The sequence below is a fragment of the Lithobates pipiens genome, unplaced genomic scaffold (genome assembly GCF_037356315.1).
Source record: "Lithobates pipiens isolate NorthernLeopardFrog02 unplaced genomic scaffold, aLitPip1_a1.2 Scaffold_22, whole genome shotgun sequence".
Taxonomy (NCBI): domain Eukaryota; kingdom Metazoa; phylum Chordata; class Amphibia; order Anura; family Ranidae; genus Lithobates; species Lithobates pipiens.
In genome coordinates, this window is record NW_027507784.1 from 233,654,281 (window position 1) to 233,673,368 (window position 19,088).

The 19,088-nt window shown below is 45.1% G+C and overlaps 1 protein-coding gene across 4 annotated transcripts in view; it reads right to left on the reverse strand.

Moving 5' to 3' along the window:
• Positions 1 to 19,088, reverse strand: part of CPPED1 (calcineurin like phosphoesterase domain containing 1) — a 625,662-nt gene that overhangs the window by 196,774 nt on the left and 409,800 nt on the right. Inside the window, exon 4 of one of the 4 annotated variants that reach the window (XM_077448912.1) lies at positions 16,177 to 16,320. The exons of 2 other annotated variants lie outside the window; for them this stretch is intronic. In XM_077448912.1, the coding sequence (XP_077305038.1) occupies positions 16,177 to 16,320 (144 nt within the window). Of the gene's footprint in view, positions 1 to 16,170; positions 16,321 to 19,088 lie in introns of all 4 variants that reach the window. One more of the 4 variants, XM_077448911.1, reaches the window with a different exon arrangement.

Genomic DNA, 19,088 nt, shown 5'->3' on the forward strand with positions numbered 1-19,088 from the left:
GTTAATCCACCATTTACCTGCACATTTTTAGTACTAGCAGCTTGCACTAACACATTACCATTACACGGTACAGTTCCATTCTGTCCCACCAGGGTGACATCGCAGTTGTCCAGGGCAACCTCTGACTCCAACACATGAAGTTCCCTGGAGATTCCTGTGGACAACTGTGCTGTCTTACCACCAGTTACTACAGGCAACGGCCCATTTTTGATAACCCCAGGTTCTTTCAGAGCAAAAGTTTTCCCAACAGCATTAAACTTTTCATTAACATTAACACTTATAGCATTTTTCGCATTTGTAGGCTGTCCTAGCCCATGGTCAACTTGAGCCTGATAGTCATTAGACACAACACTTTTAGTCATCAACACAGGTTCTATTTGGATTTTAACCCTTGCATTCCCACTATATAGGGAAAAGTCATTCTCAAGTGCACATTCAGTGGCCCCACTAACTGGGGTCACTCTCACATCATCATGGACAGTCTCATAACCAGTCCTTTTATACATGAAATCAGCAGTTCCAGCCATCATTTCATTAAAGACAGTCTTACCCACCGCAGTAGTTGGGGTCACCATCTTCATTTGAGTACGTCGTCTTATGCACCAGTCCTCTGCTGCACTTTTACTGGCCAACTCCTCCTGGTGGCCATGGGATGAAACTACAGCAGGCATCTCCCACCGTTTAGCACCCCCTGCAGGCACCACAGGAAACTTCTTGTTGCTAGGGGTGACTGCAAACATATTTTCACCGGAATCTGGGCCTACAGACAAAACTTTTTTCTCAGTAACATTATCTCCAGCCGTATTCCACAACCTAGGGCAAGAAAACCTGCCATGCCTCAGCTGGCCACATTCCAGGCATGGTACTGGACGATTTTTTCCCAAAGCGATTCTCTCTTGGTGATTCCCAGCTGGCCGGAATGCACAGGCCTCTTTGTGGGGACGCTGAACCAAACCTCTACTGCAGCTCCTTTCAGGCATAAATTTCACTCCGGTTGCCATGGGAGACCGCACTCTCCCAGCAGAACTTTGCTGGCTCTCTCCAACATGATAAATTGGCTCATCCTTAAGCCACTTTCCACGATCCTTATTAGACATAGCCCATGGTACAGAGACAGCCCGACTGGCTTCCTCTGCGTTGCTATGGGCAACCACTCTCATCCTCAGCCTTTGATCAGCCTCGCTCCTTGCATATAGCATGGGCTTCTCTCTGCTGGATCCCGTCTCATACTGTGACACATTCACATCTTTCACAATAGCTGTTTTAACTGCATCAGCTTTGCCAGGGGCAACAACAGCCCTTTTCCAGTTATGGACATCCAGCGGCTTTCCCCTTGCACTGAGGGTTGGCTTCCTTTCCTCTGTAGCTTGGTTCAGTGCTGCTAAATGCCGCTTGCACCAATCCACTGCAGATTCAAATGCTGGTGGACTCTCCATAACAGCAGTCACCTGTGCACTCATTGCACCAGTGTTGCTAGGGACAACCCCAGCCCTTTTTCTCCTTGATAAACTCTGATCAGGTATGTATGGGGCTCGTACAGGCGGTAACATCCCCTCCAACCACAGAGCTCTGTCTCTCATTTCAGCAAACCTGGCTTCTTTTAAGAGCTTTGACCGCCCCATACTTAGAGACTCCAGAGCAACTTTAAACAGTCCCGGAAAATGAAAGTGTCTCTTTTAAAGCAAGTTGCTTTTCTCTTCATGCAAGCTTTCCTCACCTGCACATTGCACACACTGATTGTGCTGTCTCATGCACACAAACACAGTTCATAGCAAGAAAAAAAAAATTTTTACTTTTCATTCACAGGTACACCACCTGCAACACGCAATGCCTTTTGCCTGGCTGCACTTCCACACACAGCCAATAGTTCCTGACTTGAACTTACTGTAGAGCAAGGACCCGGATTCCACCGTCTAATGCCCGCATTCGAACACCACTTGTAATATTTGGAGGTTATTTTAGCTTAAAGGTAGAGCTTACCAGTGAGCTGAGTCCACGCCAGATATGCCGTTTTAAGGGCTTGTAGGCCCACTTTTATTAAAGAAAGAAAAGTCCAATAACAAAATAGTTGCCCACACAGGGGTTTCAGCCTGCCACAGCAATAATGTACATAGAACCAAAAATACCAAGCCACCTGGCTCTCTTTAGCAGCACTGCTGCTCAGACTTCTGCTGCAGCCCTCTTGGCTCTTTAACAGAGTTCCTGTACACCCAGTACCTCAGCACTCTTTACTAGCTTCTTTTTCAGCCCACAAGCTTGGACCCTCTGTCTGCTCTGACAGACCGACCTGTGCAGACATGCACACTTCTCCCTTACTCGTCTGGACTCCTCGGGAGGGTGGAGCCCAGAACCATGGTGTTGGCTTTGTTTTAAGCCCAAGACACACCTGTGCAATCATCCAGCCAGACTGCTGGCTGTTCCCAAAACCCGGTCCCAGGATTGGAGATTCCGTACTACCACAATATATATATATATATATATATATATATATATATATATATATATATATATACAGTGGTGTGAAAAAGTGTTTGCCCCCTTCCTCATTTCCTGTTCCTTTGCATGTTTGTCACACTTAAGTGTTTCGGAACATCAAACCAATTTAAGCAATAGTCAAGGACAACACAAGTAAACACAAAATGCAATTTGTAAATGAAGGTGTTTATTATTAAAGGTGAAAAAAAATCCAAACCATCATGGCCCTGTGTGAAAAAGTGATTGCCCCCCTTGTTAAAACATACTATAACTGTGGTTGTCCACACCTGAGTTAAATTTCTCTAGCCACACCCAGGCCTGATTATTGCCACACCTGTTCACAATCAAGGCATCACTTAAATAGGAGCTGCTTGACACAGTAAGGTCCACCAGAAGATCCTTAAAAGCTACACATCATGCCGAGACCCAAAGAAATTCAGGAACAATTGAGAAAGAAAGTAATTGAGATCTATCAGTCTGGAAAGGGTTATAAAGCCATTTCCAAAGCTTTGGGAATCCAGCGAACCACAGTGAGAGCCATTATCCACAAATGGCGAAGACATGGAACAGTGGTGAACCTTCCCAGGAGTGGCCGTCCGCCCAAAATTACCCCAAGAGCGCAGCGACGACTCATCCAAGAGGTCACAAAAGACCCCACAACAACATCCAAGGAACTGCAGGCCTCACTTGCCTCAGTTAAGGTCAGCGTTCATGCCTCCACCATCAGGAAAAGACTGGGCAAAAATGGCCTGCATGGCAGAGTTCCAAGGAGAAAACCACTGCTGAGCAAAAAGAACATCAAAGCTCATCTCAATTTCTCCACAACACATCTTGATGATCCCCAAGACTTTTGGGACAACATTCTGTGGACCGATGAGACAAAAGTGGAACTCTTTGGAAGGTGTGTCTCCAAGTATATCTGGCGTAGAAGGAACACTGCATTTCATAAAAAGAACATTATACCAACAGTAAAATATGGTGGTGGTAGTGTGATGGTCTGGGGCTGTTTTGCTGCTTCAGGACCTGGAAGACTTGCCGTGATAAAAGGAACTATGAATTCTGCTGTCTACCAAGAGATCCTGAAGGAGAAGGTCCGACCATCTGTTCGTGTACTCAAGCTGAAACGAACTTGGGTTCTGCAGCAGGACAATGATCCTAAACACACCAGCAAGTCCACCACCGAATGGCTGAAGAAAAACAAAATGAAGACTTTGGAGTGGCCTAGCCAAAGTCCTGACCTGAATCCTATTGAGATGTTGTGGTATGACCTTAAAAAGGCCGTTCATGCTCGAAAACCCTCTAATGTAACTGAATTAGGACAATTCTGCAAAGATGAGTGGGCCAAAATTCCTCCAGGACGCTGTAAAAGCCTCATTGCACGTTATCGCAAACGCTTGGTTGCAGTTGTTGCTGCTAAGGGTGGCCCAACCAGTTATTAGGTTTAGGGGGCAATCACTTTTTCACACAGGGCCATGATTGTTTGGATTTTTTTTCACCTTTAATAATAAACACCTTCATTTACAAATTGCATTTTGTGTTTACTTGTGTTGTCCTTGACTATTGTTTAAATTGGTTTGATGTTTCGAAACACTTAAGTGTGACAAACATGCAAAGGAACAGGAAATGAGGAAGGGGGCAAACACTTTTTCACACCACTGTATATACACACACACACATATACATACACACACACACACACACACGTCATTGCTTTGACGTTAAATACCAGGGTTACGGTAGTATGTTTTTTTTTTTAAACAGTGGGCGATCTGACGCCTAATAAAAGTGGTGCCAGCGGTGGATTCACCCCATGATCACTTTTAAAAGGCAGCAGGAGAGGTGCCCCCTCCCGCTGCTTTCCGGACGTTTCCCCAATTACCAGAGCCGTCGGTAAAGAGGGAAATTATCCAATCCCTTGGAGCGATGGGCTGAAAGTCAAGTGAGGGCAAGATGACCCCAGTGATTCCTGCAGATCCGACCCAAGGGACTTCTTTGGTTGATTGCCTGAACATTTCTTGAACTATGGCTGCATCCCTCGGCCCCCAATCGCACATTCACCTACCTCCTGAACTGCTGATACCCCCACCGATTACTCACAATGGCAACCCATAAACCCCTCTTTTTTACCCGATTGAGCAGGTTATACCCCACCCCCTTTTTTTTACAACGATAGCAAAAATGGGCCTTTATACTCATGGTATCCATGCTTACGGCTCTGTTTAGCAATCAACCAGGAGCAGGTAAACAAGTAAAAGTGTACAAAAGGGTCATAAACTATTATTATTAGCCTGCTTTGAATCTTTCACCACGTTGTTCATTAGGTTGTATTGTAATACTTTGTGTTTGTGCCAATATTCTCTAAGACAGTCAAGGACCTCAAGGGGAGACTAATACATAAGCGCTCCTGATTTTCAAACCCCACCCTCTTAACTAGATGGTGAGGAAGCAAAAAGTATAAAGGGAAATTATATCTCCCTGGAAGCCCTCACTCTTGCCTCAGAAGAGGCCAAGCACTCTTTACTATGTGGGGTAATGAGCTAAGATTATACAGCCTTTCAAGTGGCTGCAAGTCTCATAGCAGTTATAATCGGTTATATTAATGATGTTTAAGTTTTTACGTGAATGTCCATAGTTATCACATTAATGCTCCCTACACCCTTGAGGTATCTACCTTTGCCGGACTTATGGGCACTCCATGACCCAAAGGACTTATACACGACTCAAAGAGATCCATCTCACCCACTTAACCAAACACCCACATCCCCTACCATACAATACTAGACTGAACCCTTTTCAAAAAGGCTCTTCCTCATCCACTCTCATTGCTGCAACCAATCTTGAGCCCCCCTTCACTCCGCCGAACACTGCCCTCCTCATTGAATTAAAAATGTATTTCAAATTTAAATCATAATCTAAATCCACCAATTGATGCAGTCAGGATCTCAATCCCCAATCCCTCCATCTATCTCTGTTTATACCCGTTTCCCGTCACCCAAGACCTCGACCATAATGCACACTCAAAGTATTTCAGTGAAAAGATGCCCTTAACCTGCATGCCTTCCAGGCTATGTTCACCTATGTGTATCCTAAGCTAGTGTTTTGTTTTCCCTATATAGAACTTGTTACAAGGAAGAGTCAACATGTAGATGACTTTGGTAGTGGCACAGTTCATGAGGTTCTTTATTTGAAAACTTTGTTCACCCAGTGCATCGTTAAATATGTTCTATCCACATGGGGAAAACCTGGCAATGTCCACATGGAAACTTACCCTTGCAATACCCTTGGTATTCTGACAACTGCCAGGTTCCCTGTGTCTTGGAAAATCTCCTAGGTTCTTAGCTCTCCTACCTACCATCTTTGCGGCTGGGCCCACTATGTTTGCTAGACCTGGTGTATTGGTTAGGATACCCCAAAGTTTGTAGAGAATATCTCTTAGGGCCCTTACACTTTCTTCGGCTTCAACACACATTAAACGGCTAGTTTACGCTTGCGTCAAAACAAGGCTTTGGACAGGCTTTGTTAAAGCTCTCTGAATGCTAGTCAAAGCCCCTGTCACTAAATAAAACGGTTAGTGTACAGTCCTGCTTACACCTTGGTTTTGCTTTGTTTTGTCCTTGCTTCAAAAATGATACCCCATGTAGCTCTAGTGGTGTTTTAAAGCGACTTCAAAGTTTTCATAGAAGTCTAAGGAAAAGCCCCACTGAAGCTTCACCGAAGCTCCACGAAGCCTCACCAAAGCCCCACCAGAGGCTCTTTGAAACCCCATTGAAGCTCCACTGAAGCCTCATTGAAGCACCAAGCAAAAGCAAGGTGTAAACAGGACTGTAAGCTAACCGTTTTATTTAGCGACAGGAGCTTTGACCGGCATTCAGAGAGCTTTAACAAAGCGTGTCCGAAGCCATGTTTTGAAGCAAGTGTAAACTACCCCTTACTGTACTTCATTGGATCCCATCTTTCTGATTTTTTCTTTTTGAGGAGATCTTTTCTATCAGTACCGGGCTACTTTTTGTTTGGCTCTCCTGAGCGAATAGCCCCTTTCATGGAAGAGTCTATATAGGTCATTGCTTCCCTGTCTAAAGTCAGCTGTATTGGTACAATTCCTCTTAATACGAAGGAATTGACCAACCCTTTAGCCACTTTTGAGAAATTTGCAGCCTTTCTTTCCTTTTTTCCCTTCTTGGGGAAGAAGTATTTTTTCTATGTATGCTTTGAGGCTAGACAGGACATATTGCTATGATTTATGCCTTGCTCTTTTTTTTTTTTGCTTCTTACTATATATTAACCTAAATCGCTGGTGATCCATTCACAAGGTTATTTTTTAAGATTGCAGCCTAGGTAAACTAATTTAATTTACTGTGCAATTGTGCCTTTGGAAGCATTCGGGGAATGGCATTTGGCGATGACATTGACCAAGAACTTAAATCAGCCTTTTAAAAGGATTACACAACGGTACCTAGTCAGGAGATTACTAGTGGTTTCAAAGAAAACAAAAAGCAATTAGCCAAACATTTTAATAGAAAGTGGGCTGTATCCTTTCTGGAGACATATATAGAACATAAGATAGTCCTGGGAGGACTCAGGGACAGAGTGATACCTGCAGAGTACCTCCACAATGAGAGATTTCTTGACAAATGGAAGGTGACCTGTATTGATCACGGTGTGGCAGTGATGTGCTTGATAGTAGAGAAAGAAAGAATCCAATTGGATGAGCTATCCAAATTAATTACGGAGAGCTCGCTTGGACTGGATCCTTTCAAAGATATTGCTGAATTCTTGAAACAAAACTAAACACTCAAAAAGGAGGTCAAAAAGACACAATATAATCTAAAATTTATGAAACAATCAAAATTTAGACGAGACCTAGGAGATTGGTATAGAGGCGAAATATTTAATTTTACCACCCGATGTAATAGGAGTAGATCACGGAGGAGGAACTTTAGATCCACATCAGGTTCAAAAGAAGGGGGGTTAAACAGTGACACTGAGGAGACTACCATTAGAACTGTTACTTTTTTAGATCAAGGGCGGCGGAGGTAGAAAGGAATCCGGAAAACCACCTCCAACAAGTCAGCAACACCTCCAATAGAAAATAACCCAACAGCAGAAACTGACGAACAAATAATCGGTGTACAGCAGTGTTTCTCAAATCCAGTCCTCAGGCCCCCCCAACAGGTCATGTTTTCAGGTTTTCCATTATTTTTCACAGGTGATTTGATCAGTTTCACTGCCTTAGCAATTACCACAGCCGTTTCATCTGAGGGAAATCCTGAAAACATGACCTGTTGGGGGGGCCTGCGGACTGGATTTGAGAAACACTGGTGTACAGGGAGGGGGGGGGGGGTACAAGAACAAGGAGCCAGAGAAACTACCGATGGATGGTACACAAGGATCAGATATGAAAATCATTAAGCTGTCCAATTTCCCCCTGGCCCCAAGGCATATACAGTGCCTTGCGAAAGTATTCGCCCCCCTTGAACTTTTCAACCTTTTGCCACATTTCAGGCTTCAGACATAAATATATCAAATTTTTATTTTTTGTGAAGAATCACCAACAAGTGGGACACAATTGTGACATGGAACAAAATCTATTGGATTTTTGAAACTTTTTTAACTAATAAAAAAATGAAAAGTGTGGCGTGCAAAATTATTCGGCCCCCTTGCGTTAATACTTTGTAGAGCCACCTTTTGCTGAGATTACAGCTGCAAGTCGCGTGGGGTATGTCTCTATCAGTTTTGCACATCGAGAGACTGAAATTCTTGCCCATTCTTCCTTGCAAAACAGCTCGAGCTCAGTGAGGTTGGATGGAGAGCGTTTGTGAACAGCAGTTTTCAGCTCTTTCCACAGATTCTCGATTGGATTCAGGTCTGGACTTTGACTTGGCCATTCTAACACCTGGATACGTTTATTTGTGAACCATTTCTTTGTAGATTTTGCTGTATGTTTAGGATCATTGTCTTGTTGGAAGATAAATCTCCGTCCCAGTTTCAGGTCTTTTGCAGACTCCAACAGGTTTTCATCCAGAAAGGTCCTGTATTTGGCTGCATCCATCTTCCCCTCAATTTTAACCATCTTCCCTGTCCCTGCTGAAGAAAAGCTGGCCCAAACCATGATGCTGCCACCACCATGTTTGACAGTGGGGATGGTGTGTTGAGGGTGATGAGCTGTGTTGCTTTTACGCCAAACATATCGTTTTGCATTGTGGGCAAAAAGTTCGATTTTGCTTTCATCTGACCAGAGCACCTTCTTCCACATGTTTGGTGTGTCTCCCAGGTGGCTTGTGGCAAACTTTAGACAAGACTTTTTATGGATATCTTTGAGAAATGGCTTTCTTCTTGCCACTCTTCCATAAAGGCCAGATTTATGCAGTGTACGACTGATTGTTGTCCTATGGACAGACTCTCCCACCTCAGCTGTAGTTCTCTGCAGTTCATCCAGAGTGATCATGGGCCTCTTGGCTGCATCTCTGATTAGTCTTCTCCTTGTCTGAGCTGAAAGTTTAGAGGGACGGCCAGGTCTTGGTAGATTTGCAGTGGTCTGATACTCCTTCCATTTCAAAATGATCCCTTGCACAGTGCTCCTTGGGATGTTTAAAGCTTGGGAAATCTTGTATCCAAATCCGGCTTTAAACTTCTCCACAACAGTATTACGGACCTGCCTGGTGTGTTCCTTGGTCTTCATGATGCTCTCTGAAACAGAACCCTGAGACTATCACAGAGCAGGTGCATTTATACAGAGACTTGATTACACACAGGTGGATTCTATTTATCACCATCAGTCATTTAGGACAATATTGGGTCATTCAGAGATCCTTGCTGAACTTCTGGAGTGAGTTTGCTGCACTGAAAGTAAAGGGGCCAAATCATTTTGCACACACCACTTTTCAGTTTTTTATTTGCTAAAAAAGTTTAAATTATCCAATAGATTTCGTTCCACTTCACAATTGTGTCCCACTTGTTGGTGATTCTTCACAAAAAATAAAAATGTTAAATCTTTATGTTTGAAGCCTGAAATGTGGCAAAAGGTTGAAAAGTTCAAGGGGGCCGAATACTTTCGCAAGGCACTGTACTACTACTACTACAACGAGGGATGTCCTTTTCACCAGCTAATGTGATGGATGAATTTAACCACTTCAGCCCTGGAAGATTTTACCCCCTTCCTGACCAGAGCATTTTTTGCCCACAAATAGAGCTTTCTTTTGTTGGTATTTGATCACCTCTGCGTTTTTTTTGTGCTATAAACAAAAAAATTTTGAAAAAAAAAAACAATATTTTTAACTTTTTGCTATAATAAACAGCCCCCCAAAAATATATAAAACAACTAATTTCTTTCTCAGTTTAGGCCGATATGTATTCTTCTACATATTTTTGGTTAAAAAAATAAAAATAAAAAGTTGCAAAAAGCATATATTGGTTTGCGCAAAAGTTATAGCGTCTACAAAATAGGGGATAGATTTATGCCATTTTTATTAGTATTTTTTTAAATAGTAATGGTGGCGATCAGCTACTGTGACATTATGGCGGACACATCTGACACTTTTGAGACTATTATGGGACCACTGTCATTTATACAGTGATCAGCGCTATAAAAATGCACTGATTACTGTGTAAATGACACTGGAAGGGAAGGGGTTAAACACTAGGGGGGTAATCAAGGGGCTAAGTGTGTCCCTAGGGAGGTGTTCTAACTGTAGGGGGGATGGGCTACCACTGACATGACAGTGATCATTGCTACCGATGACAGGGAGCAGTAGATCCCTGTCATGTCACTAGGTAGAACAGGGAAATATAGGGCACCGCCGCTGAAGCCGTCAATGACGAAATGCGTATGATGGAGCCGAACACACTACCTCACTTCCGGGGACTCGATCGCGTGGAACGCAGCTGGATAGCACACCGCTCATTCACTGATCAGGTTCTCTCACTGACACCACTTACCCGGATGGGTGTCTGTCATACATAGCTTGGAGATTTTTTCTTGTATATATAAAATCATATCAATTTTTTCAGATATACTGTTCAACAGCTAGTGGAGTGTCTTTTATTGCTATACTGAGCTGGATGGACGTTGCTGGAAACAATTTTACGGGTTTTATTTTTGTTTTTATTCATTATTTTTTAATAAATGGAAATTGAGTTTTGCAATTACTACACTATGGGAGCCATCCTTTGTTTTTTATGAGAATCAGATTTGGAGACATCTGGCATATATAAATAAAAAGAGGTGTACGCCCTGATCCCTGGAGTTTTGCAGAGTGGAGCCTGAAGCCGAGGGAGCCGGGCCGGTACAGCCAGAGGGAGTGGAGTTATATGCATACTACCCCTGTAGGGGTGTGAGGATTCGGTGAGTAGGGACCCTTGAGGGGGAGCACTCAAGTCACTTGGAGGGGAGATACTACGAGCACAAAAGTCACCTTTATAATTTCATTTGGATTCTTGCACATTAATTCATATAATATATAGATATATACTGTATATATTTTTCACAATTTTGCTTTTTTGAGCACTATTAAGGTGTCACTGACATTACCATTATTTTCAATTTTTTTGTGCATTTGCACGCTAGTCATTGTATAGTTTGGTTACATCGTATATTATTTACATGTCACGTATAGCCTGTTCTGGTTAGGGATCTGAGTTTCTTTTTTTACTTGAGCCCTTTTGATGATCGATTCCTTGATTATTTGATGATCTTTTTTTGGAACTTATTATTATATATTATGGGGACATTTGGTTATCATATGCACTAACATATATTACAGCACACGCATATTGCGTACAGTGTTTTTCTTTTTTTTTTTTTTTTCCATAAAATATTTATTTATTTTCAAAGAAAGAGGTATAACAGGTAAGACTTGATGTACAAAATGAGAAAAGTACAAGTTGGTATCACAGACAATAACAATGGCATAGATAAAACATGTGAACAGTCAAATCGGACAAGGTTACCTATTGGAGAGCAGAGGTGAGTCCTACCCAGCATCTCCTATTAAAACTAAACACAATGTTATGTCCCCTACGCCTCTACTCCTCTCCTTTTCCTCACCACGAATGCAAGCACAGGAAGCGGTAAGGGGGTCGCAGTTCAGTTACAATGTAGCTCAACACGGGGATATTCAGTCTCCCATGGCAATCGGTCAAGAACCCCAGTGAGTAGTGGAGTGAAGTGGAGGAAGGGTGGTAAAACAGCAGCCATAAGAGAGGCGCAGGGGGCTGGGGAGGGGTACACATAGTCAGTGCGAAGTCGTTAACCGTTCTCGGGATGGGTGTCTGCGTCAAAAGTCTAAACCCCATACAGGGGGGTAGTCAAGTCAAATGAAAGAAGGAAAGAGGGAAAGAGCAGGTATGAAAGGAAGGACCAAAAAGAAGGGGATGGGGGGATAGGGAGTAGGAGCCCCGGTTGGGGAGGAGGGATTTCTCTCCGGGCTCCCCCAAGTGTCCGTGTGCAGAATGAGGGGGAAAAACGATAAAGCGGGCTGGCCTACAAATCCCGGGACCGCGCGATCGGGGTGATTCGAGGCAGATAGGGTTACCCAATTTAGACAAGCGGTCACCCGCTAAGTGGGAGACTAGTCTGGTTGGCCCCTAAGCTCAAGGGGTGACAGCTTTGAAAAGTCGTCCATTTATCCCAGATCTGTGCGAATTTGTGCGGTGAGTCTTTGGCAATGTAAATGAGTTCCTCCATTTCAGCTATTTTAGCCACCCTTTTTAACCAGTCAGAGGTGGAGGGAACAGTGGGAGATCCCCAATGGATGGGGATGCACAATTTGGCAGCGTTGAGTAGGTGCAAGCCTAGTGAGTGCATATAGGAGCGGTTTGGGATTGGAGTGTGGTGTAGGAGCATGTGGGCTGCTGTAAAATCAATAGGGCTGTCAGTAATGGAGCTAGCTATTCCATGCACCTGGGTCCAGAAATTCTGGAGACGGGGACACGACCACCATATGTGTAGTAGGGATCCGTCAGTATCAGAGCACCTCCAGCATTTGTTAGGGATCTCAGGGTTATATTTGTTAATTAAAGCCGGTGTTCGATACCATCTAGAAATAAGTTTAAAATTGTTTTCTTGGGTATGTACGTTCAGGGAGCCTTTGTGCGTAATGATGTAAATTTTTTCCCAATCTTCTTGCTGGCTGGGAGAGGAGCGAGTGGACCTCCGAAATTAGGTGGCGCTTGGGCGCGGCTTGAGAGCAGAGAGTCTCAAAAGGCGTCAGCTGTCTAGAGAGATCAGCCTCTCTGTGAACTTTTCTAAAGAAATGGCGTATTTGGAAGTAAGACCATTTGGGAACAGGGGGAATATCCCCATCTGTCGGAAGAGTCGAGTAATCCAGGATCTCCCCATTTTGGTAAAACTGATGCGCCAACAGTTCTGCATGTGGCCAGTTATTTTTAAGGAAGTTTACAGACATGCCTGGGGGGAACGCGGGGTTAAGCCGAATAGGCGTGAGGGGCCCCGGATTAGATGAGACCTTAAATTTTTTACATGCTTCCTTAAAGTTAAGCAGTGTAGCGTGCACTAGCGGGTGGCTTTTCAGGGCCTTAGGTACAGAGGAAGTGGGGATCCAGGGCGTGTGCTTGACAGGGATGTTCGAGAAAGCATTTTCTATGGAGACCCAGTCCTTATCTGACCCATGAGCTGACCAGTCAAAGATTCTGACCATTTGGCAGGCAAGGGAATACAGTTTGAGATCCGTGAGACCTATACCTCCTGCGGTTTTAGGGCTGGTAAGTTGATTATAACTGATTCTCGGGCGTTTATGTTTCCATAAAAATTGTGTGAACGCACGTTTGAGGAGCACGAAAAAGGAGGCAGGGATTTGAATGGGAATTGTCTGTAGAAGATATAGGACTCTGGGGAGCACATTCATCTTGAGAATGGCTGCTCTGCCAAACCAGGAGAAGTGGGGTTTGTCCCAGCGTCGTAGATCTTCAGTAATGGAGCGTGACAGCGGGAGGAAATTATTAGAGTATAGGTTGGACAAATGCTTGGGAAGTTGAATTCCTAAATAAGTGATAGCGTCCTGTTTCCATGAGAAAGGGAACGCTATTTGACATTGTGAAACTATTTCGGTAGGTAAAGTGATGTTTAAAGCATTGGACTTTGAAAAATAAATTTTCAAGTTGGATAGTTTGCCAAAGGCTTCAAAGTCCTTGAGCAAATTAGGGATGGACGTTAGCGGTTCACTAAGGAACAAAAGGATGTCGTCCGCGAATGCCGCTAATTTATGAGTGTGTCCTGCTACCTGAATTCCCCGAATATCTTCATTGGAATGTAAGCGCCGAAGGAGAGGCTCGAGCGTCAAGATAAATAGAATCGGGGATAGAGGGCATCCCTGTCTTGTTCCATTTCGGATGTCGAAGGCATTTGACAGGTGGCCATTGACCCTTATGGATGCAGTGGGAGTGGTATAGAGGGACAGGATCAAGGTCAGCAGTCTGTTGGGTAGACCTAGGTGTCGGAGTACCGAAGCTAAATAATCCCAGGCCAACCTGTCAAATGCCTTCTCAGCATCCAGTGACAGGAAAAAACCCCTTTCATTACGGGACGTGAGCCAGTGGTGAAGGTTGATGGCTTTGGTAGTATTATCCCTGGCCTCCCTGCCAGGGACAAAGCCCACCTGATATTTGCCGATAAGAGAGGGGAGGATTGGGAGTAAGCGGTTGGCTAATATTTTGGCGAAGAGCTTGATGTCGGAATTGAGTAGAGAAATGGGTCTATAACTGGTGACCGATGAAGTGTCTTTCCCTGGTTTGGGGATGACCGTGATGTGTGCATCTAGGAGCCGATGGAATGGTAGTTCCGAGTTACTAAGGGAATTAAAGGCCCGCAGAAAGGGTGTAGTGAGGATCTCAGTGAAAGCTTTATAATAGGGGGCAGACAGACCATCCGGCCCCGGACTTTTGCCCGGTTTTAATTGCTTGATAGCCTGCTTGAGCTCCAGCTTAGAGATGGGATTATCCAACTCAGAGGCTAGTTCACCAGAAATCTTTCCAGGGCTGTATTTTTCCAAAAAGTTCGTAAGGAGCATTTCCCTGTGTTTTTGGGACGAAGGAGTAAACGTTGGGTTGTGTAAGTTGTAGAGGCTTTTATAGTAAGATTCGAATTGGGATGCTATACCCTCCGGTGATGTGTGTGCCGTGCCCCCTGGATCCTTAATGGTGTGAACTGTAGTGGACAAGCGCTTAGTACGAATGGCTTGGGCCAGAAGTCTGCCATTTTTATTGCCCTGTTCGTAGAACAGTTTCTGGTTAAGAATGAACTTACGGTGGGATTTACGGTTCAACGCTTCCTGTAGGAGCTTTCTCGTGTCAGTCAAGTCTTGAAGTGTGGCCTGAGCTAACGAGCGTTTGTGGGCTCGTTCGAGCTGTTGGATTTTGTGGACTAATTCAGAGATAAGGGCTTGGTTCGCTTTTTTCCGCAGTGCAGCAAGTTCTATAAATTTCCCCCTTATAGTACACTTATGGGCTTCCCAGATCGTAATAGGAGAGATCCCAGGTGTGATATTTTCTTGGAAGTAATGAGTTAGGCTTGAGGAAATAGCATTCAGATCTATCTCAGAGGAAAGGAGGGAAGCGTCCAAGCGCCAGATTTTCGTGGTCCTATTTTGAATCGGGAATGTAAGGAGCATGGAGATCGGGTTGTGATCTGCAAAAAGGAGTGGTTCGATCCTCGCTGATTGGAGAAGAGGGAGATCTCTTTGAGAAATGAAAAGGTAGTCTAACCTGGAATACCGATTGTGTGGTGCAGAAAAAAAGGTGTAGTCTTTTGTGGTAGGGTGTAGAGTGCGCCAAGCATCGTGCAAAGTAAGAGCCTGTAGTAAAGTCCTGATCTGTCGTAGAGATCTATAGGGAATGGAGGACGTACCCGACGATGAGTCTAGGAGGGGTTGGAGTACCACATTAAAGTCACCGCCCAGAATCGTCATTCCCGCCTGGAAGTTCGTAAGAAGGTCAACGACCTTTCGGAAGAAACTGACCTGCGCCGTGTTAGGGCTGTATACGCTCGCTAATGTAACTGGTTTATTATGAATGGTTCCCTTCAAAAAGACAAATCTGCCATCAGGGTCTATAAGTAAATCCTCCCACTGCCATGGGATATTCTTAGCGATGAGGATTGAGACACCCTTAGTTTTTGCAGAGGGGTTTGTAGAATGGTAAGCCGTAGAAAATTTTCGGTTTAGTAGGTTAGGGACCTGTCCAGCACGGAAGTGCGTTTCCTGTAGGAATGCTATATCTACTTTCTGCTTGGATAAAAGGTTAAGGACCTGGCTACGTTTTTCTGGGATGTTAAGGCCCTTCACATTTTGAGACCAAATTTTTAGAGTATCGGGGCCTAGTGTAGGAGTCAGGTTGGACATGGTTGCGTAAAGTAGGTTGTGTGGGAACGCTTGTGAAAATGTGGCTAGTCCCTGTGATCCGCAATTCGGGCTCCTCAAAGTCAGGTGGGAAGGAGCGCGGATAGTTAGGTGTAAGGTGTAAGCCCAGCGCTAGTAAGGATAACCGCCCCTCGCGAAGTGGCGTGCGGTTCAGGGGAGGCCGAAGAGAAGTATGTGGGGAGGAAGAGGCAAAGGGGTATAGGAGAGAGAGTGGGGAGGGGGATAGAGGGGAGGAAAAAAGCAGGAAGAATAAGAGAGAAAGAAGGGGAAAAAAGGGAACAAAGAAGAAAGAGAGCCGGAGGGATGTGTAGCACAGCTACCTTACCCTGACCTAGTGTGGTAAGTCCGGAAAGGGTCAACAGTCGGAGAGTCCGTCTGTCGTGCGAGTGCGTGGAAGGTCGTCCGAGAAGAAGTCCTTTCAGTTTCGGTCCAGCGGGAGTCCTTGGAAGGCGTCTGTAGGTTTGGCAGGAGCTCGCTATACTAAGCAAGAGGGGACAAAATGTTAGGTTGCATCACCATGACTACGTAGCCTGTGAAAAACAGAACAGTGAAACAGCAACAATAGGAAAACAAAAATAAAACAGAACAACAATAGGGGGCCCAAAAACAGCACAACGCCTCGGAACATTGCTGCTTATGCAGAAAGTGAGGCCGTGAGGTAAATGTAAAATACAATAGCTAATCTGCATCTAACAGTCCCCCTCATCCTGGTAACTCTATGTGCTATCTTATACTGGACCGGACACATAGCGTACCAATTTCCCACCCCTGCCCCCCCTCCTCCCGCCCCCACATAGTCATCAAAGCAGTTTAAAATAGGCAGGAAGTACTCCGCTGCCTATCCCATACGAGAAACAATGGTCCGTGATATCAAATCGTATGAATACTTGCAGGAGACGTCCTCTACATGTTGGCGGGAGGCGGTGGTACAAAAAAAAAAAAAAAAAAAAAGGGGGGGTCCCTTGGCTAGCTATATCCAGCCTTGACGTATGCGGACTTAATCAATCCGCGAACTCCCCAACCTGAAAAACTTGCTCAATAATCGTCAACTGAAAACGGCAACATATCAAGTTAGGTAAAAACAGCTGTAATCTCGTGGGATAATTTGGTTGGAGGGGGGGGGGAGTAAGATAACCCACAGAGAAAGGAAAAAAAAAAAAAAAAAAGAAAAAGGGGGCAAACGAGTGAGTGAAGCAATGACTGTGACTCTTCGGCCCTCCAATTCGGGAGGGGGCGAGGGAAGATCTACTGAGAAGCGACTGAGGCAAATGAGAGTCTCTAACAGGACGAACCAAGGCACACGATCCTGCCGATTGAAAGAATGAAAATGGTGCTGAGTTTAGGGGTCATCTGGTCGCGCTCGCCTGTGAGCCGGTGAGGCAGTGGGGCTATTGTAGGCCCTGTCTCCACTATCTCTCTGCTGGAGCGGGTCCGGTGACGAAGATCTGCGTCTTCTGAAATGGAAATCATCTCTCTCTGGGATGGTGTCCATCGAGTCAGATCTGCGGAGATGAGTGGACCGAAAAGCTTTGTACCAATCAGGTAGCTCCACCGGGGGCAACTGCAATACATCGCAGAACCTGCTCAGTTCTTCTGGTACTCGCAAAATGGCGGTGCGACCGGAAACAGATGCTGAGAGTCCAAAAGGGAATCGCCATTTGTAGGGAATGCCTTTGCGGCGCAAAACCTCCAAAAGGGGGAGCAGATCTCTCCTGTTTTGTAGTGTCACGGGAGACAGGTCCTGGAAAATCTTTACTTCTGTGCCTTGGAACAGCAACTGTCTTCTGTCTCTAGCCTTCCTCAGAATTTCCTCTTTGGTTTTAAAATTAACTAAACAGCAGACAACGTCTCTGGGGGGGTCTGTATCTCTGCCCCTAGGTTTCAAGGCTCTGTGTAATCGTTCAAAGTCCAGGGAAGTATCCGGGGGTCTGCCTAGGACATCATTAAAAATCTGTGTAGTGGCCTGAGTCAGGCGTGTGGGTTCAACAGTCTCGGGAATGCCTCTTACCCTCAAGTTGTGGCGGCGCCCCCTGTTGTCGAGGTCCTCCATGTACCTGTTAGCATCTCTCAGTTGCATGTTGTAGGAGGAGGAGGTGTGCTGCAGCTGTCTGATGGCGGATTCATGGCGGGCTGACACTTCTTCCACACCAGAGATTCTGGTGTGCATGGCCTGTAAATCTCTGCGGAGCTCCCCTATAGCTGCTGAGAGGGAGTTTTTTATGTCAGTGGCCATATCCCGGAGGTCTGCTACTGTGAGGGCCTGTCTGGCATGTGGGCTGGGCGATCCCTCCGTTCGCGGGGAAAGCTCCGCCGGCGTAGAACTCCTAGAAGGAGATGCGGCCTCCGGGTAGGCCCGAGATGAAGCCTCGGCCTCGCGTGAGCGGGGACGGAATAGTTCCGGTATTCCGCGCCCCGTCTGCGCCTCGGAACTCCTCGGGGAGCGCGAGCGGGACAGCGAACGCTGTCCCCGTGATTTCCCCATCCACTGGCTGATGTTGCTCCTGTATAAGGGCTGATTAGAGGACTCCCGCGGACGGAGCTCTTCTAGCAAGCGGCCATTTCGTCTCGGCTCCAAGCCACGCCCCCGTTTTTCTTTATATCACTATACATGTCATATTTTCCAAACTCCCCTAAAATACATTACACTATTACAAAAAAAAAACTCTAGTGGAAAAATTTAGGGTATAAACTAACATATGCCCACACTATAGGTAGCGTCACTGACCCCATTTGTAGCATAATCTCCCCATTCTACCTCTCCAAACCGCAATCACAGGACGCTGGCGAACACTGAGCACCGGGACCCACAGGCACGTGCACACCTGATAGGCGGCAAACTTAAAGGGGCGTACAGGTATGCCCATTTGCCTGCCTGTGCCATTCTGCCGACGTACATCTGTGTGAGAAGGTCGGCAAGAGGTTAATGTGTACAAAGTTGTAACGCTGTTCCTCTGCAAAGTATATTCATGAATCCTACAAAGCAGGAGGGAAACCCCCAATGGGACGCATATGAAGAAAAAGACAAGGAGGTGCTTGAAATCTTGAAATTATTGCTTGAGGAAAACTTAGAAGTAGAAGGAGAGAAGGGTGTATATATAGAAGGAAAGCCACATAGAATATCAAGTCCACTAACATGCTATCCCTAGGGAAAAATAAATGGATTAGCCTATTCCTTGAGATAGTACAAACAGACCTGAATAAAGTGGACTGAACAATGAGAGGTCAGAATGTGTAATAAGAGAG